The following is a 22,386-nucleotide window of genomic DNA, read 5'->3' as shown; positions in this document are numbered from 1 at the left end:
CCGTCCTTGGCCTCCCAAAGTGCTGGGATTACAGGCGTGAGCCACCACGCCCAGCTGTTTTTTCATTTTTGGTAGAAACAGGGTTTTGCCATGTTGCCCAGCCTGGTCTCAAACCACCGAGCTCAAGCAATCCTCCTGCCTCAGCCTCCAAAAGTGCTGGGATTACAGGCCTGAGCCACTTCGCCCAGCCACCAGTCTTGCTCTAGCAACATTTCTATACATTTCATTTGAATCTTGGAGTACAAGACACAGAATATTTAATAAGCATGTAATAAGAGCCAAAAGTCCTTATAATATGTACTCATATAAGTATATTATATACTACATATTATATAAAATATAAATAAAATATATAAAATATAATAATCATCCTTAGTATATTATAATATGTACTCATATAAGTATATTATATACTACATATTATATAAAATATAATATATAAAATATATAAAATATAATATATAATCATCCTTAGTATATTATAATATGTACTCATATAAGTATATTATATACTACATATTATATAATATAAAATATATATAAAATATATAAAATATAATATATAATCATCCTTAGTATATTATAATATGTACTCATATAAGTATATTATATACTACATATTATATAAAATATATATAAAATATAGTATATAATCATCCTTAGTATATGATAATGCTAGACAGTCACACAATACTCCAATGCCACTGGTATATCGAATTTTCCTCCTTAGGGATCTTGTCCGTTTGGACTAACAGCCTTTAACAATGCAAGCTTCATTTATTACCAGCTCTTCCCCGAGCTGGGAACCTTGAGATCTGCTTAGGGTGTAAAAACATTTTACTTCTATCCGAGATATGTTGCTATGAAATGCTCATTACATGAGGAGATGGAAAGTTATGAAAAGAATTCGAATGGCTGAAGTAGCAAGCAATGGCAAAGCAACTTGCAACAGGAATAATGTAAAGCTATTCCTCTGTTAATGAGAATAGACTAAAAAGATGTTTCCTCTTTCAAAAAAGGAAGTGCCATCAAAACACTGTCCCCAAACCAATTGTCCCCAAGGTGCTGCCCTTCAAGTGAGAGGGGCTCTGGGCCTTGGACACTGTAGAGGTTAGAGCAGGCAGGGGCCCTTGAGGCACACTTGGCTGACTGCCACATGACCTTGAGCAAGCTATTCCAACTTGCCAAGCCGGACTTTATGGATTTGGGAGGCTTCAGACAGTGAAGGTATGGCACTTAGCTGTGCCTGGCACATTACTAGTCTTGAATGCTGGGTGGTAGCACTCCTAAGTGTGAATCCTCCTAGTCAGTGGCTTAAGGCTGAGAATTACAGATGCTGCTGGGAGTATCTCTCCTGGGAAAACTTCCGTGGAATTAGGAGACTAAACCCTAAAACCTTTGGTTTCCATCAGTAGGCCTGGAATGAGGAGATTTTATAGGACCTGCCTCCTGTTCTGAGCTGAGAATGCACTTCACACCTAGCTTCACATCAGCATTATTCATGCTACGAATAGGAGTGACTGTTTTAAAGTATTAGTATCTCGGCGTGTTATTGGCACACTGTGATCCTTCCTCCATACTTTTCTTTTGCAACCTGGTTAAATTTATATCCACGTCAAAGGATATTTAAGGGAGTTGTACTGTTTACTTATGTGCAGTTTCCTGGTTATAATAGGAAAAAAAATAAGTTTGTCTCAGGGAAGCTGGGCTGGGATACTAATCCCAGATTAACTGCTAATGTCTTGTGAAAATTTTAGTCAGCTACTTACTTTTTTGCTATTTTTCCTGCTATTCAAACCATGAAGACGTGACAGATTTGCTTCAGTTGCCAAAAAATAAGTAATTTGACATTTTCCTTTCATTTACATTATGAAAACAATAAATCAAATTAAAATACCTCTTAGAATAAAACTCAGTCTACCAAGTAGATTACAGGCTTCAAGAGTGAACTAAGTATGACACACCAGTTATAATGATGAATTTGTATATCACTTTTATTTTATTTCATAGGGTCTCGCCATGTTGTTCAGGGTGACCTCGAACTCCTTGACTCAAGCCATCCTCCTGCCTCAGGCTCCCAGCAGCTGGGACTACAGGTGTGCACCACGGTGCCTAGCTCCATGTATCACTTTTGAGTCATGAAGTTGTATTAAATTGTTGGTTTTCTGTTAGTCTCTCTGAGACGAACTCTGGCTGTGCAGAGAAATGCGGCCTTGTCTTTTTTCTGGCACCTTTATCTGTCAGGATGTTATCAGCCCAAAGCTATGGAGCCATGTGGGGAAGTACCACTGAGAATGTTAACTCAGAGGACAACAGGGCTAGGAAATGATGAAAGAGTGGGTGAAACTGAGTACTGACAACACTGCCTGATCTCCTGGATCAATCCATGCCTGAAGCTAGTCCCCAGATTTCTGAGTACAGGCAGCCCCAAAGTTCCCTTTATTTACTTAGGCTACTTTTTTTTTTTTTTTTGAGACGGAGTTTCGCTCTGGGTTGCCCAGGCTTGGAGTGCAATGGCACGATCTCGAGACACTGCAACCTCCGCCTCCCAGGTTCAAGCAATTCCCCTGCCTCAGCCTCCCAAGTAGCTGGGATTACAGGCATGCACCACCATGCCCAGCTCATTTTGTATTTTTAGTAGAGATGGGGTTTCTCCACATTGAGGCTGGTCTCAAACTCGTGACCTCAGGTGATCTGCCCGCCTTGGCCTCCCAAAGTGCTGGGATTACAGGCGTGAGCCTCCGCGACCGGCCACTTAGGCCACTTTAAGATAGATTTATATCCCTTGCAACTGAGAGAATCTTGACCACCATAATTAGGGACTAGTGAATAAGTGAGTCTGGTTAGCGTTTGGGAGGATTCAAGGGGAGAAATATGATGTGTCCATTGTAGGGTAGTTAATTACTGACACTATCAAGGAAAGAGAAAATGAAAACGCCATGCCACCAAGGAGAACATCAACCTGACAATTCAGGAAAGGAACAAAATACCAAGGAATTGGTTAACAGGCTGGAAAATAAAATATGAACGACAGCCGGAACTGCCAGGGAGCTATACATGCCATTACCATCAACACCCACTCCCTCAGCCCACTGCCCACACGTAGAAGTCCCTCCCTGCATGCAAAGGGAAATGGTGTCAAACACACACCAGCTACAGGAGGTAGAGAGCAAAGATGACTTGCAGGGGGGCTGACCAGATCATGTTAATGTACGTGGCCAAGTCCATGAACCTCTGAGCGTCCACAGACATGAGGCTGACGATCTCCCCGACTGTGGAGGATTTTCTGGCTGAGCTGGTGATCACCAGGGCCTGTGGGACAAAGGAGAAGGAAGGTGGGTGAGTGTGGCAGGTGAAGAGGCCTGACTCTCCCTCCAGACCCACAGAGACGAAGGAGACTCTCAAGGGCAGAAATGCTGCAGATCTCTGCTCCTCCCCTCCCGACCTATCTGTCTGCCCAGGACGCCTGTGTCATCTCAAAGCCCACATTCTTATCCATGGTGCTCAATGCCTCCCAACCTTGAACTCATCAGTTGGCAAGGGACCCTAGGTGTCCTCAAAACCAGGGCTTCGCATGCTTTAATGTGAGCACATGCGGCTGGGTTTTTTTGGGGGGAGTGGTGGGGGATGGGGGGAGTTGTTTCGGATTCTGCAGGTCTGGGGTGTGGCCTGGGATTCTGCATTTCTACGCTTCCAGGCTGTGCCAATGCTGCTGGTCCCAGATCCCACTGAAGGACCGAGAGTCTGGGCCAGGGTCTCTAAGCCTTGGCATTCTTGACATCTGGAGCTGGATAATTCTTTGCGGGGCTGTCTTGTGCACTGTAGGAGTTTTAGCAGCAATCCCTGGCTTCGACCCACTACATGCCCTCACCCCCAGCTGGGACAACCAAAAATGCCCCCAGATATTGCCAAACATGCCCTGGTGGGGGAAAATCTCCCTAGTCCTCAAACATGGTTGCACACTATCATCTGGTGAGTTTTAAAAACACTAAGACATTAGCAGGTGTGGTGGTGCATACCTCTGGTCCCAGCTATGTGGCGGGCTGAGGTGGCAGGATCGTTTGAGCCCAGGAGGTGGAGGCTGCAGTGAGCCAAGATCGTGCCACTGCACTCCAGCCTGGGTGACAGAGCGAGACCCTATCTCAAAAAATAAAAACAAATAAAAAATAAAAACAATGATACCTGGGTGCAACCACGGCAATTGCAATTTCACTGGTCTGGTGCAACCTAGGTGTCAGGAAGTTTTTTTGTTTTTTGAGACAGGGTGTCATTCTGTCACACTGGCCGGAATGCAGGGATGCTATCAGGAATCACTGCAGCTTCCAACTCTGGGGCTGAAGTGATTCTTTTAACTCAACCTCCTGAGTAGATGGGACTACAGGTGCGCACCACTCTACCTGGCTAATTTTTTTTTATTTTCTGCAAAGCCAGAGTCTTGCTATATTGACCAGGCTGGCATTGAACTTCCAGCCTCCAGTGATTCCCCCACCTTGATCTCCCAAACTGCTGGGATTATAGGCATGAGCTATAGCGCCGGCCTTCATCAGTTTAAGCTCCCCAAGTGAGTCTAATTCCCAGACAGGCCTGAGAATCACTCCTCTAGTTCATCAAGTACCTGCAAGACTGTCTCTTCCTAACCTAGGAGCCAAGCAGTTTCCTTGACCTCGAGACAAAAAATAATAATAATAATTTATAGGGATCAAGAAGGTAATTTGGTTCCTTTGAAATTGGATGTACACAAATGCCTGCTACATACTCTTATCATGCAAGGAATGTGCCACCTGCTCAGTTCAAATTAAGAGTGACAACAGGATGGGTGCGGTGGCTCATGCCTGTAATCCCAGCACTTTGGGAGGCTGAGGCAGGCGGATCACCTGAGGTCAGCAGTTCAAGATCAGCCTGGCCAACATGGCGAAACCCTGTCTCTACTAAAAATACAAAAATTAGCCGGTCGTGGTGGCAGGTGCCTGTAGTCCCAGCTACTCAGGAGGCTGAGGCAGAAGAATCGCTTGAACTCAGGAGGTGGAAGTTGCAGTGAGCCAAGATCATGCCACTGCACTCCAGTCTGGGGGAGAGAGAGAGACTTGGTCTCAAAAAAATGAAAAAAAAAAAAGAGTGACAACAAGCTGAAACACAGAATGTTAACAGCAGAATGAGGATCCAAACTTGGATTTCCCCACATCAAGGGCCACGGATCCATCTAAGAAACTCAATTACCCATAGCTGATACACAAGGACATCTACACGCCAACCCTTGAAATCAGCTTTCCTAAAGTACAATGCCTGATGCGTACTGTCCCTGCCACCTAAGGTCACGGAAGCTACCCTCATCCTACTGCTCCAGAAGCTGGGCTGGAAATCCCCACGCTGGCCCCAGAGTAACCCAGGGCTGCAGGAGGAGATGTCGAAGTCAGGCCACATGCCAATGGCACAGCGTCCCCTACCTTCCGATAGACAGCCCCAGTGAGAGCGGTCTTGATCCTCATGCCACTGACGAAGCAGATGTGGAAGTACTGGTGCAGCACGAGGGTCTGCAGGCAGGCAGTGACAAACAGCAGCACGGTGTAGAAGTAGCCCTGCCAGTCTGGGGCCTTCGTGTGGTTCACAAACTTGATGAGCAACCTGCAAAGGAGCAAAGAGAGGGCCTGGAATGACTTGTGACACGTGGGGGCTTCAGTGTTGGCACTGCAACTTTCTCCTGAGCCAGATGAGCTAGACACTATCACTTCAATTTCATAGACAGAAAAACAAGTCCACAGTGGTGATCTGGCTGTGCACGTGACCCAAACTGCTCATAAAACAGGCCTCTGCCTTGAGGTTGTGCACTAAGTGCTCTAGCTCTATCTCATCACCAGCAAGTCACCCAAAGGAATTGCATAGGGAACACGAGGTAAAGAGGTAGGGAGGAAAAGACAATGAATGTGTAGCCCCCGAGTCACAGAGCAGCAGAGAGCCAGGGAGGAGCGAGGCAAACTCCTTTCTGACTCCCCAGTTCCTGGTTGCAGTTTTTGTTGTTGTTTGTTTTTTTTATTCTTTGCTTTTTTTTTTTTTTTTTGAGACAAAGTCTTGCTCTGTCACCAAGGCTGGAGCTCAGTGATACGATCTTAGCTTGCTGTAACCTCTGCCTCCTGGGTTCAAGCAATTTTTATGCCTCTGCCTCATGAGTAGCTGGGATTACAGGTGTGCGCCACCACGCCCGGCTAATTTTTGTATTTTTAGCAGATAGTTTTGTCATGTTAGCCAGGCTGGTCTTGACCTCCTGACCTCAGGTGATCTTCCCACCTCAGCCTCCCAAAGTGCTGGGATTACAGGCATGAGCCACTGCGCCCAACCCTGGTTGCAGTTTTTTCATGAGATCTGCTGGCATTTCCTTGCTCTTGGTTTCCCAAGACAATGCCATATCCTCCCCATTTGGGTTTCAGGGGAGCCTAGTGGGTTTCTGTTACTTGCAAACGAAGTGGTCTTCACTAATATGGTAATTAAGTAAAGCATAAAGCAAAGCTAGGCAGTGATTGTGGCTCACATCTGCAATCCCAGCACTTCCGGAGGCCAAGGCAGGAGGATCACTTGAAGTCAGGAGCTCGAGACCAGCCTGACCAACAAAGCAAGACCCTGTCTCTATTTTTTTCAAAAAAGTTAAAGTAAAAATGGAGACATCTGGCTATGAGCCCACTTCAGGACACAGCATGACCCCAGGGTTATGACTGATGCAACTGAAAGATCAAATCCAAGGAGGGAAAATGGAGCCCACCTGGGAGGGAAGGGGTCTTACTTTAAGATCTGCGGCCCAGAAAACATCATCAGGTCGTGGATGGCCTTAAAGAAGAAGCTCATGAGGAAGTAGGGCCCAAAGGTCTTGTATAACACCTTAAACAGGGAGGGGTTCCACTCCTTCTGTGGGGACTTGACAATCAAAGCCTCCACCTCCTCATTCGCATCCCCCTTGGAACTCTCTTTTGGCTGGGCAGGATCCTTGGAGGAGTACACCACCTTCACCGGCTGCCTGGAACACAAGGAGGTGAAGCCGTTGTGGGGTCTGCCAGAGACGCAGCCCCCTACCACAGGGACATGGCCAGGGAATGTCACCCTTCAGGGAAGGCAGAGTCAAAGACAACAAGCCCAGGGAGAGAGGCAGCTCAGCACAGTGGTTACAAACACGGGCTCTAGAGCCACCGGCTCAAGGTCTGGCTTGGCCACTGGCCAGCTGCGTGGCTTCAGGCAAGGTCCTTAAGCTCTTGGCCTCAGTTTCCTCCTCTGTGAAATGAGGATAAAAGTAGGACCTACCTCCAAGGTAGGTAAGATTAAATGAGTTGAATAAGTTAAAGACTTAGAAAACTGATGGCTCCAAACTGATCTAGAGTCAAGGCAATCCCCACCAAAAGCCCAGCTGGCTGCCAGGTAGAAATTATGAGCTAACTCTAAAATTCACATGGAAACTCAAGGATCCAGAACAGCCAGAACAATCGTGAAAAATAAGAACTAAGTTGGAGGATTCACACTTCCTGATTTCAAAACAATACAAAATAACAATCATGGCTGGGAGTGGTGGTTCACACCTGTAATCCCAGCACTTTGGGAGGCCAAGGCGGGTGGATCACTTGGGGTCAGGAGTTTGAGACCAGCCTGACCAACATAGTGAAACTCCATCTCTACTAAAATACAAAAATTAGCCAGGCATGGTGGCAGGTGCCTGTAATCCCAGCTACTTGGGAGGCTGAGGCAGGAGAATTACTTGAACCTGGGAGGTGGAGGTTGCCGTGAGCCGAGATCACGCCATTGCACTCCAGCCTGGGTGACAGAGCAAAACTCCATCTCAAAAAGAAAGAACAACAATAGGCTGGGCGCAGTGGCTCACGCCTGTAATCCCAGCACTATGGGAGGCCGAGGTGGGCAGATCACCTGAGGTCGGGAGGTTCAAGACCAGCCTGACCAACATGGAGAAACCTCATCTCTACTAAAAATACAAAATTAGGCCGGCATGGTGGCGCATACCTGTAATCCCAGCTACTTGGGAGGCTGAGGCAGGAGAATCACTTGAACCCAGGAGGCGGAGGTTGTGGTGAGCTGAGACCACACTATTGCACTCCAGCCTGGGCAAAAAGACTTGGTCTCAAAAACAAAAACAAACAAACAAAAAAAGAACAATAATCATCAAGACAGGTAAAGGGATAGGCATATATAGATCAATGCAAAAAAAAAAAAAAAAAAAAAAGATTTCAGCCAGCCAGAGCAACATAGCAAGACTCTATTTCCAAAAAAAAAAATTTTTTTTTTGACTGGGTGCAGTGGTTCATGCCTGTAATGCCAGCACTTCGGGAGGCCAAGGCAGGTGGATCACTCGAGGTCAGGAGTTTGAGAACAGCCTGACCAACATGGCAAAACCTCGTCTCTACTAAAAATACAAAAAATTAGTCAGGCATAGTGGCGGTTGCCTGTAATCCCAGCTACTTGGGAGGGTGAGAAAGGAGAATCGCTTGAACTCAGGAGGAGGAGGGGGTTGCAATGAGCCGAGGTTGTGCCACTGCACTCCAGCCTCAGCGCCACAGCAAGACTCTGTCTTAAAAAGCAAATAAATAAAATTGACTGTGATGATGACTGCACAACTCTGTGAACACACTAAAAATCAGTGAATTGTATGTTCTGCATACATGGATCATGCGGTATATGAATATCTCAATAAAGCTGTCACCAAAAAAGTAGTCTTTATCTTACAGGGATTTTTTTTTTTTTTTTTTTTGAGATGGAGTCTTGCTCTATCACACAGGCTGGAGTGCAATGGTGCGATCTTGACTCACTGCAACCTCCGCCTCCTGGGTTCAAGCGATTCTCCTGCCTCAGCCTCCCGAGTAGCTGGCATTACAGGTGTGCGCCACCACACCCGGCTAATTTTTATGTTTTTAGTAGAGACAGGGTTTCACCATGCTAGCCAAGCTGGTCTCGAACTCCTGACCTCAAGTGATCTGCCTGCCTTGGCCCCCCGAAGTGCTGAGATTATGGGCATGAGCCACTGTGCCCAGCCAATAGTTCATTCTTGTACATCACTTAGTATTCAGTTGTGCAGATGTACATAACTGGTGCATCTGTCTGTTCACTTGCTAATAGATGTCTGGCTTACCTCCAGTTTGGGTTATCACAAAGTAGCTAAGAACATTCCTGTACCAGCCTTTTATGAACATATGTTCTCAGCTCTGTTGGCTGGATGCCTGGGAAGGGGGTGACTGGTGGTATGTTCACTATGTCTAACTTAAAAAACTGCCAAACTCTTCCAGAGTCACAGAAGCATTTTGCATTCAGGCCAGCAGAAACCACAGTCCAAACTGGCCCTAAGCTCTGAGTGGCCATACACAAAAGAGAACATAAAACCACTACACACAAACCAATGAAGCACTGGGTTTTTAAATCCAAAGCTAGAGCAGGAAGATTACTCACACCTGCCTTTTTTTTTTTTTTTTTTTTTTTTTTTTTTGAGACGGAGTCTCATTCTGTCACCCAGGCTAGAGTGCAGTGGCACAATCTTGGCTCATCGCAACCTCCACTTCCTGGGTTCAAGCAATTCTCATGCTTCAGCCCCGCTGTAGCTGGATTACAGGTGAGCGCCACCACACCTGGCTAATTTTTGTATCGTTAGCAGAGACAGGGATTCATCATGCTGGCCAGGCTGGTCTCGAACTCATGAACTCAGGTGAGCCTCCCACCTCAGCCTCCCAAAGTACCACAATGACAGACATGAGCCACCATGCCCAGCCACACCTGACTTTTGAGAAGGAGTCACTTAGGGGTGAAGAGAGGTGGTAAAAGGATCCAGGAAGCCATGCAGATCCCCCAGCCCTGGCATCCATCACCTGATCCCCGAGCCTAGGACACCCAGCAGCCCAGAGCTGCACGGGCTGCATTCCTTTCTCTGGTTAACAAAAGGGATCTGAGTGTAAGGAGCCACATCAAGAAATTCCAGCCTAGGACAGGGTTTTCCTTCTCACTCTCTCCAGGTTCACAGGGGTTACAGGTGCCAGATCTGGCTTACGCCTCTGGGAATAAAGCAAGCGATCCGTCTACCAATGTCCCAAGGAAATGATCCCCTGGGTCCATGCTGAGCATCTCTAAACACCAAGGTACTCACAGAGCCAGACCCTTCTCAGGTGGCCCGCTTTCAAGCCTAAAGACCCAGTTCTCACCACATCCTCCCTGGCAAGATCGAAGTGTAGATGAATAAATAAAACTTGTACAATTAAAACCTGCCCAGCATGTACTCAGGGCTAGGGCACAGCTTATCGTGACACACATCTCACTGAATTCTCAGAAAATGATCTGGGTGAAAAATGGAGGCTCCAGTCAGGCATAGTGGCTCACGCCTGTAATCCCAACACTTTGGGAGGCCAAGGTAGGTGGATTGCTTGAGCTCAGGAGCTTGAGAACAGCCTGGGCAACATGGCGAGACATCATCTCTACAAAAAAAAAAAAAAATTAGCCAGGTGTGGTGGCACGTGCCTGTAGTCCCAGCTACTAGGGAGGCTGAGGTGGGAGGATCACTCCAGCCTAGGAGATGGAGGTTGCAGTGAGCCGAGATCATGCCACTGCACTCCAGCCTGGACAAAAGAGTGACACCCTGTCTCAAAAAAAAAAAAAATAAATAAAATGGAGGCTCCCAGTGAGGCATGAAGAGACTTCACGGACAGCCCTTGAGGTTCCCACCCTGGTATCCCTGCCTTCACTCTTGTCCCTAAATATCCACCTTCCCCAGGGCAGCCTGGGTTGTTACGAACCAGAACTCAGCTGGGTGTGGTGGCTCACACCTGTAATCCCAGCTATTTGGGAGGCTGAGGCAGGAGGACTGCTTGAAGCCAAGAGTTGGAGACCAGCCTGGGCAACACAGTGAGACCTGTCTCTATAAAAAAAAAAAAATTTAAAAGGCCAGGCGCAGTGGCTCACGCCTGTAATCCCAGCACTTTGGGAGGCCGAGGCAGGCAGATCACCTGAGGTCAGGAGTTTGAGACCAGCCTGACCAACATGGAGAAACCCCATCTCTACTAAAAATACAAAATTAGCCAGGCGTGGTGGTACATTCCTGTAATCCCAGCTACTCGGGAGGCTGAGGCAGGAAAATCGCTTGAACCTGGGAGGTGGAGGTTGCAGTGAGCCAAGATAGCGCCATTGCACTCCAGCCTAGGCAACAAGAGCAAAATTCCATCTCAAAAAAATAAATATAAAATATAAAATTAATTAATTAATTAATTAGCCAGGCATGGTGGTGCGCACCTGTAATCCCAGCTACTCTGGAGGATGAGGTGGGAGGATTGCTTGAGCCCGGAATTTCCAGGCTGCAATGAGCTGTGATAATGCCACTGCAATCCAGCCTGGGCAACAGAGCAAGACCCTGTCTCTAAAATAAACACATACATACATACATACATACAAACAACAGAACTCATGTCACACCACTGCCCTGCAGAAAACCTGCCCCTGTGTTCTCACTGCACCTGGAATCCCACCCTAACTCTCAGAGGAGACCCCTGCAAATCCTTTTCCTGCTTCATCTCCTCCCTTTCCCCTCCTCACTCACTTTCCTCAAGCCACACGAGCCCCCTGATGCACCACGAGCTTCCTCAGAGCCTTTGCACTGGCTGCTCCCTCCACCTGGTAAGCCCTTCCTTCCCCAGATACACACAAGGCTCACTCCCTCCAATGCAAGTCTCTGCTCAAATGTGACCTTCTCAAAACAGACATACATGGTCAGCTGGGCATGTTGAACAAAAACACTTCAAAACACAGTAACGCTCAGGATGCCAGAGGCTCAGAAAGAGCCAGAGATAGACTTAGGGAGGGACAGGCACATGCTCACCACGGGTCATGGCCGCACTGGGTAGAAGAACTTTCACCACTGTATCTAAAACAGCTCCCTCAGCTGGGCACGGTAGCTCATGCCTGTAATCCCAGCACTTTGGGAGGCTGAGGCAGGAGGATCACTTGAGGTCAGAAGTTCGAGACCAGCCTGGCCAACAGGGTGAAACCCCATCTCTACTAAAAATACAAAAAATTAGTCAGGCATGGTGGCGTGCACCTGTAATCCTAGCACTTTGGGAGGCCAGGGCAGAAGAATTGCTTGAACCTGAGAGGCAGAGGTTGCAGTGAGCCGAGATCACACTACTGTATTCCAGCCTGGGTAACAGAGTGAGACTCCATCTCAAAAAAAAAAAAAAAAAAAAGCACACACACACACATACACAAAAGCTTCCTCGGTTACTCTCACCCTCATTTCCTCATTTTTAATCTCACCCCAACACTATCATTCTCCAAAGCTTCTTCTCAATGCATGTTTCACAACCAACGTCCTGTCTCCCATATAGAATGTCGATGGCACGCAACTAGAGTGTGTCTCTTTTGTTCCACTCTCTGAACCCTCAGGGACTAAACATCGCTAAGCACAAAAAGCAGCAGTCAGTTTCATCTGCTCAATGAATTAAGGGCCAGGCCAGTGGAGGAGCTTCTTGATTCAAACTCCATCCTCCTCCCAAGGCTGTGATATTGGCCTCTCCCATGGTGTCTCCAGCAACCTGCTCTCCTGACAAGCTCCAGGGGACACAAAGGTGGGCATCCTTCTTCCATGAGAGGAAGCCAAGCCAGGTGATCAGTAGAGGCGTGGATGATGAGGAATGCTGAAGCCCACGCTACAAATGTGGCCTGCTTAGTGTGGGGAACACTGCAGGTGAGGCTGAAGGAATCCAGATGAGATGGGTGATGTTAGGGGTCAAGTTGACTGGGTTAAGGGATACCCAGATGGCTGGTAAAGTGTTATTTCTGGGTGTGTCTGTGAGGGTGTTTCCAGACGAGACTGGCATTTGAATGAGTAGACTGACTAAGGAAGATCCATCCTTGCCCCATGTGGGTGGCACCGCCCAATCAGCAGAGGGTCCAGACACAACAAAAAGTCAGAGTAATGGCAAATGCAGGCGCTCTCTCTTCTGCAGCCGGGATGTCATCCTCTCCCACACTTGAACATCAGAACTCCAGGATGTCGGGCCTCTGGACTCTGGGACTTACCCAATGACTCCAGGTTCTCAGGCCTTTGACTGTGAACTGAGAATTCCACCATCAGCTTCCCTGGGTCTGAGACTTTTGGACTTGTCCTGAGCCATGCTACCAGCTTCCTGGGTTCTCCAGGTTGCAGATGACCTAGGGTGGGACTTCTCAGCCTCCATAATCACATGATCCAGTTTCCCTAGTAGATCCCCTCTCATCCTCCATCTATCCATCCATCATCTCTCAATCATCCATCTATCATCTATCCATCCACCTACCATGTATACATCCACCAACTATCTATCCATCTATCATCTACCTATCATCTATCATCTATCAATCTATCATCCATCTATCTATCATCTATTCATCCATCCATCCATCCATCCAACCATTCATCCATCCTACTAGTTCTGTCTCCATGAAGAACTGTAACAAACAGGGACCCCACCTTTGCCTGCCAAAAACCTTCAACTGGGTCATGGACATGGGCCATTTCCTTACAATGCTCAGTCACAGAGGCCCAAGCTCTATCTGCCTCCCACGAGACAATTTCTCCCATCACCTGGACCACCCAAACAGCTTCTGACCAGAGTCACGAGGTCCTCTGCTGATGTCCTAGTGGCTGGCACCATGGATGTCCAGATTCCCACCCACCATCTGGGTCTGACTGAAGGCCTGTATCCTGGGCATCCCCGGAACAGAATGAGGAACAGAACCCTGGTCTGGGGTTTTTCCCTGTAAGGTCAATGGGTCTGTGGGGAATCCAATGCACCACACTGGCCCCATCACAGCTTATCGTAGTAAACTTACCCCGGAACAGGCAACAGGAACAAAAACAGCCATTCTACTACCATCCATGGCTGCAATCCACTGCCCCCATGTCACCCGCAAGTTCATGTTCCAGCTCGTCCAGGCTCGAGACACGTCTTATGTCCTTGTTTAATTGGCAGCTGCTTTTCTTTCTTACTGTTACATAGAATAATAACTCATCGTGCAACTAATGGCGTCTCAGATTTGATGAGTTAAGGTATGCGCAGGGGAGGCCCTGGCCTGATTCCCGAAAGAATGACAGAGGTGGTGTAGTGGGGCACAGCTTACATAGGGGGTAGAGCCTAAAATCCAGTAGAGCCAAAATCACCCTCAAATGGGGCTTCTTTGGCTAAACAGACTTACATGGTCAGCTGTGCATGTTGGACAGAACATTCAAACAGCAAGAACATGCAAGATGCCAGATGCTCAGAAAGAGACAGAAAAAAGTGAGACTGACTCAAGGAGGGATAGTCACGCACCATGGCAAACAGCATCAACTGCCTATTTGGACAACATTTTTCTTTCTTCTTTTTTTTTTTTTTTTTTGACACAGAATCTCACTCTGTCTCCCAGGCTAGGATACAGTGGCGCAATCTCAGCTCACTGCAACCTCCGCCTCCTGGGTTCAAGTGATTCTCCTGCCTCAGCCTCCTGAGTAGCTGGGACTACAGGCACGTGCCACCACGCCTAGCTAATTTTTGTATTTTTAGTAGAGACGGGGTTTCACCATGTTGGCCAGGCTGGTCTCAAACTCCCGACCAAGGGATCCGCCTGCCTCGGCCTCCCAAAGTGCTGGGATTAGACATGAGAGCCACCGCGCCCAGCTTCTTTCTTCTTTTCTCTACCTAGTTGCTTTAATGACATGTGAGATTCTACCCCATTTGGCAGAAAAGCAAACTGAGGCCAGGAGGAGAAGTGAGGCATCTTGCTCAGAACCACAAAGCTAGTAACAGGCAGCACTGCCAGGGCCCCATCCTGGATTCAGGCCACAGTAGTGGAAAGGAGGTGACCGGGGAATCCTGGAGGACAAGGAAACTCACACTTACTTCCTAGTCTTGGCGCATTCCTTCTTCCAGTTCTTTACCAAAACAGGCACGACTTGTTCCGACGTGTCCTCTTTGTTTAAGGACCAGAGGTCACTGCCCACCAGGGGCTGGCGGTAGCCCCGCACAATCAACCTGGGGCCAAGACACAAGGGGGTTAGGCAATGAGAGTCAATGAGAGGAGGAGGAGGACGGGGCTCACTCAATCCACACGCCTGCTGATGCTGCTCCCCTCTGCAGAACAGCTGCCTGCTGCAAATGAAGGCAGCCATGCAGCTGGGGAAGTCAGAATGTGGCTGGACATTTGCACATATTACAAGCTAATTACAGCTCATTCTGTTGGGTCATGCAGGAAAAATGGCTTTTTTTTTTTTTTTTTTTTTCAGTGGTGCATACAAAAGACTTAGGGGAAAAAAAGATGATTTAGGAGCGAAATATCAGGATGGCTCTAATTTATTTTTTATTTTTTATTATTCATTCATTCATTTATTTGGAGACAGGTTCTCGCTGTGTCACCCAGGATGGAGTACAGTGGTGCGATCGCAGCTCCCTGCAGCCTCCAGCTCCCGGTCCAGAGCAATTCTCCCACTTCAGCCTTCCGAGTAGCTGGGACTTTGGGTGCAAGCCATTATGACTGGCTAATTTTTTTTATTTTTTATTTTTGTAGAGACAGAGTCTCCCTATGTTGCCCAAGCTGTTCTCGAACCCCAGGCTCAAGCAACCCTCCCACCTTGGCCTCCCGAAGTCTTGGAATTATAGGCATAAGGCACCGTGCCCCGCCAACTTTTTAAAATTTTAAATTAAAAAAGGCTGATATGGGCCAGGCACGGTAGCTCATGCCTATAATCCTAGCACTTTGGGAGGCCGAGGTGGGAGGACTTTGTGAGCCCTGGAGTTCAAGACCAGCCTGGGCAACATAGGGAGACTATCTCTACAAAAAGTAGAAATAAAAAAATTAGCCAGTCATGATGGCTCGCACCTGTAGTCCCAGCTACTCAGGAGGCTGAGGTGGGAGGACTGCTCAAGGCCAGGAGGTGGCGGCCACGGAGAGCTGTGATTGTGTCTCTGCACTCCAGCCTGGACAATGGAATCAGACCCTATAAAAAGAAAAAAAAAAAAAAAATAGGTTGAAGGAAAAAATTAAAAAATAAAAAGGCTGACATGACAAAGCATTAGTAAGCATGAAATCTGGGTGATGAGATTATTGAGTTTTATTATATTAATCTTTCTATGTGACTCCATCCAGGCTGGAGTGTAATGGAGCCATCTCGGCTCACTGTAACCTCTGCCTCCTGGATTCAAGCGATTCTCCTGCCTCACCCTCCCAAGTAGCTGGGATTACAGATGTGTGCTGCCCAGCTAATTTTTGTATTGTTAGTGGAGACAGGGTTTCACCATGTAGGCCAGGCTGGTCAACTCCTGACCTCAGGTGATCCACCCACCTCGGCCTCTGAAAGTGCTAACATTACAGGCATGAGCCACCGCGCCCAGCAGACTAAACACTTTTATAATAAAAGGTAAAATACTTTCATCTTTTGTTCTAAAATAATTTCAAACTTATAGAAAAATTACTGAAATCATACTAAGAATTCACTCAACTCACCATTGTTAACACGTTGCCACGTTTGCAGTATCATTCTCTGTCTGTATCCATGGACATGCACCCACAAACACACACACACATGCACACACATCATCTTTTTCTGAACCATTTAAACAGTTAAAGGCCTGGCACGGTGGCTCACACCTGTAATCCCTGCACCTTGGGAGACTGAGGTGGGTGGATCACCTAAGGTCAGGAGTTTGAGACCAGCTTGGACAACACAGTGAAACCCCATCTCTACTAAAAATACAAAAATTAGCTGGACGTGGTGGCAGGTCCCTGTAATCCCAGCTACTCAGGAGGCTGAGACAAGACAATCTCTTGAACCCAGGAGGCGGAGGTTGCAGTGAGCTCAGATCCTACCACTGCACTCCAGCCTGGACGAAAGAGTGAGACTCCATCTCAAAAAAAAAAGTTAACATATAGGCTCTACATGCCTTTACCCCCAAAAAACTGGAGGTATTCCCTTCCAATCCAGGACATGCTCTTATGTAACTAGAGCACAATTTTCCAAAACAAGAATGAACGTGATCAGCATGCATCCGGTGTCCTGTAGTCATGTACAAATTACATCAACTGTCCCAGTGATGCTTTTTAATAGTAATTTGAAGAAATTATTCAAAACATCTAATTTTTTAAAACGATGTTTGTCATTAAGACAAGGATGAGACCAGGCATGGTGGCTCATGCCTGTAATCCCAGCACTCTGTGAGGCTGAGGTGGGACAATCACTTGAGCTCAGAAGTTGGAGACCAGCCTGGGCAACATGATGAAACCCCATCTCTACAGAAAGTACAAAAATCTACTGGGCATGGGGGAGCGTGCCTGTAGTCCCAGCTACTCAGGAGGCTGAGGCAGGAGCTTCACCTAAGCCCAGTAGATTGGGACTGCAGTAAGCTACAATTGTGCCACTGCACTCCAGCCTCAGCGACAGAGCGAAAGCCTGTCTCAAAAAAAAAAAAAAAAAAAAGATGATGCATATTAGGGGCAAAAAAAGATTCTTCAAACAATCCCCAATAAGATGTTAACAATGGGCAGAAAAAGAGGACCAGAAGGTACCTGGGCATGGTGGCTCACACCTGTAATCCCAGCACTTTGGGAGGTCGATGGGGGTGGATCACCTGAGGTCAGGAGTTTCAAGACAAGCCTGGCCAACATGGCAAAACTCTGTCTCTACTAAAAATACAAAAAGTAGCCAGGCATGGTGGTGCAAGCCTCTAATCCCAGCTACCTGGGAGGCTGAGGCAGGAGAATCACTTGAACCTGGGAGGCGGAGACTGTAGTGAGCTGAGACTGACAGAGCGAGACTCCATCTCAAAAAAAAGAAAGACGACCAGAAGGAGGCATACTAAAATGGTGACACTGGTTGCCTCTGGATGTCTCCTACACTGCTGATCTGCACGTGTGGTTTTTTAATCCATACTTCCTGTGGTGAGACAGTATTATTTTTCTAAGGAGTGGGGGAGAGGAGGGGGACAATGTCAATAATAACTATACCTAATATTTTAAAAACCCAAATCTGAAGCTAAAGCAAGAGCAGTCCAGCATATGGCTGTCCCAGGCAAAGCCTTCTGCAGAGGTGTAGGCTGCTCACGGCTCATGTGTTTATCACATGCAAGTTCATGGAACTGGCCGGACAGAGATGGTGTCTCTGAGACCACATGGCCAGCACAGGCAGATTCAAGATAACTCTGCAGAAGAGCAAAGGAGGGAGAAGTTGGGGGGGCGGGAGCTGAGCATGTTCGTTCATTCATTCATTCATTCATTCCCCACCACCTCCCTGAGGTCTGGGGGGCCCGGCCTTACCCTGTGATCCACCAGAAGGTGATCCTGGACAGGAAGGAGGCGCTGGACTCCGGGCAAGGATTCTAGTGGAAAGAAAACACAGGTTTGGGAGGAAGAGAGAAAGGAACGATTTGACTTTTCATCCAGGTCAGAGCTTAGCAAGTAGTCAGCTGCTCACTTTTCCTTCCAGAGGACTAGCGTCAGCTCCACACCATTCCGCACCCCAAAAGGACCCTCTCCTAATCCCCAGGAGAAAGAAACTCATGGCAGCTCTTCCAGTTTCAATCAATGGAGTGTCTACCATGTACAACCACAATACAACATGCAATAGACCTGCCTTATCTTCTATCCCCGCAACAACCCTAGGAGCTGGTGTTAACGTCATCCCTACTTCATTCATTCATTCAACAAATATTTTCTGAGCACCTACTATGTGCTAGGCATTCTACAAGGTACTACAGGGTTGCCTTATATCCCCACGACAACCTCATGAGCGGGTATTACTATTGTCCCTACTTTACTCATTCAGTCACTGAATATTTATTGACCACCTACTATGTGCTAGACACTCTACCAAGAGCTTATATACTTGCATTATTTTATATCCTCATGGAATTCTATAAACATGGTATTACTATTATCTCCACCTCATTCATTCATCTATCCAACAAGTATTTCCTGAGTAAAACCCTTGTACCAAGCATCCTGCATACAAATCTAAACAAATAGAAATGACTCCTGCCTGTATGGAGCCTGTGGTCTACTGCAGTAATCATCAGTAATACCTGCCAAGATACTCTACTATTAATAGCTAGCTCAGTTCTAAGTGCTTTACACAAACTACCTTACTTAATCTTCATCCTTGCCTCACAAGATAGATAAAAGTATCATGTCATCCCTGTTTTGCAGCTAAAAGAAACTGGGCCTGTAATCCCAGCACTATGGGAGGCTGAGGCAGGCAGATCACAAGGTCAAGAGATCGAGACCATCCTAGCCAACATGGTGAAACCCTGTCTCTCCTAAAAATACAAAAATTAGCTGGATGTGGTGGCGGGAGCCTGTAGTCCCAGCTACTTGGGAGGCTGAGGCAAGAGAATCGCTTGAACCCGGGAGGCGGACGTTGCAGTGAGCCATGATCGAACAACTGCACTACAGCCTGGCAACAGAGCAAGAGTGTCTCAAAATAAAAATTAAATTAAATTAAATTAAATTTAAAAACTGGGGCCCAGAGATGAAAAGATTTGTTCAAGGTCCCACAGCTAAAAGCAGTGGAGTCAGGATGTGAGCCCCAAAGAGTCAGGCTCCAGAGAGAGACATGCATCAAATGATCACATGAACAAATGCAAAACTACAACTTCTGGGCCTTGATGTGCGTCCTGAAGGGAGAGAAATATTACCAATGAGACAAAGTAAGTACATGGGGACTGATCTCGTGTACGAAGGTCAGAGAAGGCTCCCCCGAGGAAGACAGTCAAGCTGGCACCTGAAGGGTGAGTAGAGGAGAACTAAGTAACGAGGAAAAGCAATGCATTCCCAGCAGACAGCAGTGTGTGCAAAGGCCCGGTGGTAGAAGAAAGCATGGTAGACTCCAGGAACCAAGAAGGGGCCTGAGCAGTCTACACTGGAGGCTGTGCACAGTCTATACTGCAGGCCACATATTTTGGTCTTCATTCTAAGGGCAATGGGAAGTACTGAGAGATTCTAAGCAAGCTATCAAAGAACTTATTTCCCAGAGAAATGAAGATGAGCCCCAAGTCAACAACATGCAGGCAAGGAAAGGGACCGACACAGAGCTCCTGGGATGATGGACAAAGCCTGGCTTTCAACATGGATGCATCCGGGTCTAAATTCTGAAACACAAGATTTCGCAGCAGAGGGAAGAGAGGTCACCATGCAGTAATGACAGCTTTAGCCAAGGATTCCACTCAAAGTTCCAGCCTTGTGCAGATATAAGGCATTTACACAGCCCGATAAGGTGGCATACTCTCATCAAGTGGTTTTCCATTCAAGGCTGGGCATGCTTTTTAAAAAATACTGTATCCTGGCTGGGTGTGGTGGCTCACGCCTATAATCCCAGTACTTTGGGAGGCCAAGGCAGGCAGATCACTTGAGGTCAGGAGTTCGAGGTTAGGAGTTTGAGACCAGCCTAGGCAACATGATGAAACCCCGTCTCTACCAAAAATACAAAAAATTAGCTGGATGTGGTGGTGGGTGCCTGCAAGCTCAGCTACTCAGGAGGCTGAGGCAGAATTGCTTGAATCCATGAGGCGGAGGTTGCAGTAAGCTGAGATCCTGCCACTGCACTCCAGCCTAGGGAGCCTGTCTCGAAAAAAATAAAAATTAAAATAAAAAAAAATACTGTATCCGGGTCCTACCCACACCAGGGAATCTCATTAAGCTGGTTCTGGGTGCAACTGGGGCACTGAAGCTTTGCTTTTGTTTTAAACTTCCAGATTTTTCTTGGAAAAGTGGCTGGGCAAGAAATATGCAAGATAAGCCAAGAACATCTTGTCACACCGGACAACAAGGAAACTAAGCATGAATAGGATTGTTAAAAGGCTCAAGAGCCAAGCAGAAGTGGTGGCTGCAGGCTAAAAGAGGGACAATTTCAGCTTTGACAAGAATAAGTACAACGGGCTAAAACATACCATGCAAGGTTTTTGTTTTTTGTTTTGTTTTTTGAGATGGAGTCTCGCTCTGTCTCCCAGGCTGGAGTCCAGTGGCGTGATCTTGGCTCACTGCAAACTCCGCCTCCTGGGTTCAAGTGATCCTCCCGCCTCAGCCTCCCAAGTAGTTGGGATTATAAGCGTCAGCCACCACACTGGGCTAACGTTTGTATCTTTAGTAGAGATGGGGTTTCACCATGTTGGTGAACAGGCTGGTCTCGAACTCCTGACTCAAGTGATCTACCCACCTTGGCTTCCCAAAGTGGTGGGATTACAGGCTTGAGCCACTGCGCCCGGACTTACAAGTTTATATACACAAGTTTCATATTGATGCTGGAAATAAAGAGAAACATCTGATGTTGTCAGTGAACCAGGTCATTGTTTGAAAACAGAAAAAGCGGAAAGAAACAAGTATTTTCTCCACCTTTCCCAAATGTACTCATTTGGTTCACCAGGGTCGGAGAAGGCTTCCCTGAGGAAAACAGTCATTTATTCAATCACTACAGAGTGATCAGTGATCAAAGAAATGAAGGGGAAACTCTTTTCCATAAAAAAATCCCAGCTAAAACATAAAGAATGATACCATAGAAGAATGAGCCATTGTGCAACGACAATGGATTACTGGGATATTTGATATTAATGAATTATTATTAAAGTTAGTATTACAGTCACATATACATGTTTTTTTGTCAAGACAAGGTCTAGCTATATTGATCAGGCTGGTCTCAAACTCCTGGGCTGAAGTGATCCTCCTGCCTCAGCTTCCCAAAGTGCTGGAATTACAGGCATGAGCCGTCACATGCAGCCCAACAGTTACAGTTTTTAAAATTCTTATCTTTTAGATGTTATCATTAAAGAAAGTTGAGCAATGAACATCAGGAACTCTGTTATTTTTGCAACTTTTTGTGAGCCAAAAAAAGTCATTAAAAATAAACAAATCCATGTCCTTCGGAGATACATATTAAAACGTTCACCTATGCAATGCATGGTAAAGAGCTCATGGTAGCTGGGTGCGGTGGCTCACACTTGTAACCCCAACACTTTGGGAGGCTGAGGCAGGAGAATTGCTTTGAGTTCGAGACCAGTCTGGGCAACAAGGCAAGACCCTGTCTCTACAAAAAATATAAAAATTGGCTGGACATGGTGGCACGTGCCTGTAGTCCCAGCTACTCAAGAGGCTGAGGCATGAGAATGGCTTGAACCCGGGAGGCAGAGGTTGCAGCAAGCTGAGATTGTGCCATCGCACTCCAGCCTGGATAATAGTGAGACCCTGTCTCAAAAATAAATAAAAAGAAAAGAAAAAGAGCTCATGGTAGTTCATTATCCTATGCTGTCTACTTTACGTTTCCATCATAAAAGGCTAAATAAAAAGCTCCTCCAGTGATTCAAATACACAGCCAGGGCTAAGGATCAGGCTCCACTCTGGGACTCGGAGGGGTGATGAAGTTCCCAGCCCTGCCTG

The 22,386-nt window shown here is 46.9% G+C and overlaps 1 protein-coding gene across 19 annotated transcripts in view; it reads right to left on the bottom strand.

Annotated features, from left to right (window-relative positions):
* Positions 1-22,386, bottom strand: part of LOC129016289 (nuclear pore complex-interacting protein family member A7-like) — a 98,719-nt gene that overhangs the window by 35,884 nt on the left and 40,449 nt on the right. For 14 of the 19 annotated variants that reach the window (XM_063654030.1, XM_063654037.1, XM_063654042.1 and 11 more), the window contains exons 6-10: positions 18,280-18,341; positions 14,874-15,005; positions 6,773-7,003; positions 5,445-5,622; positions 3,197-3,312 (exon numbers count right to left, since the gene is read on the bottom strand). In XM_063654030.1, the coding sequence (XP_063510100.1) occupies positions 3,197-3,312; positions 5,445-5,622; positions 6,773-7,003; positions 14,874-15,005; positions 18,280-18,341 (719 nt within the window). Of the gene's footprint in view, positions 1-3,150; positions 3,313-5,444; positions 5,623-6,772; positions 7,004-14,873; positions 15,006-18,279; positions 18,342-22,386 lie in introns of those variants that run through there. The other 5 variants (XM_063654035.1, XM_063654034.1, XM_063654046.1 and 2 more) reach the window with 3 other exon arrangements.

Source organism: Pongo pygmaeus, chromosome 18 (genome assembly GCF_028885625.2).
Source record: "Pongo pygmaeus isolate AG05252 chromosome 18, NHGRI_mPonPyg2-v2.0_pri, whole genome shotgun sequence".
Classification (NCBI taxonomy): Eukaryota; Metazoa; Chordata; class Mammalia; order Primates; family Hominidae; genus Pongo; species Pongo pygmaeus.
Note: the sequence above shows the minus strand (reverse complement) of the source record. Positions and strands in the feature narration are given on the sequence as shown.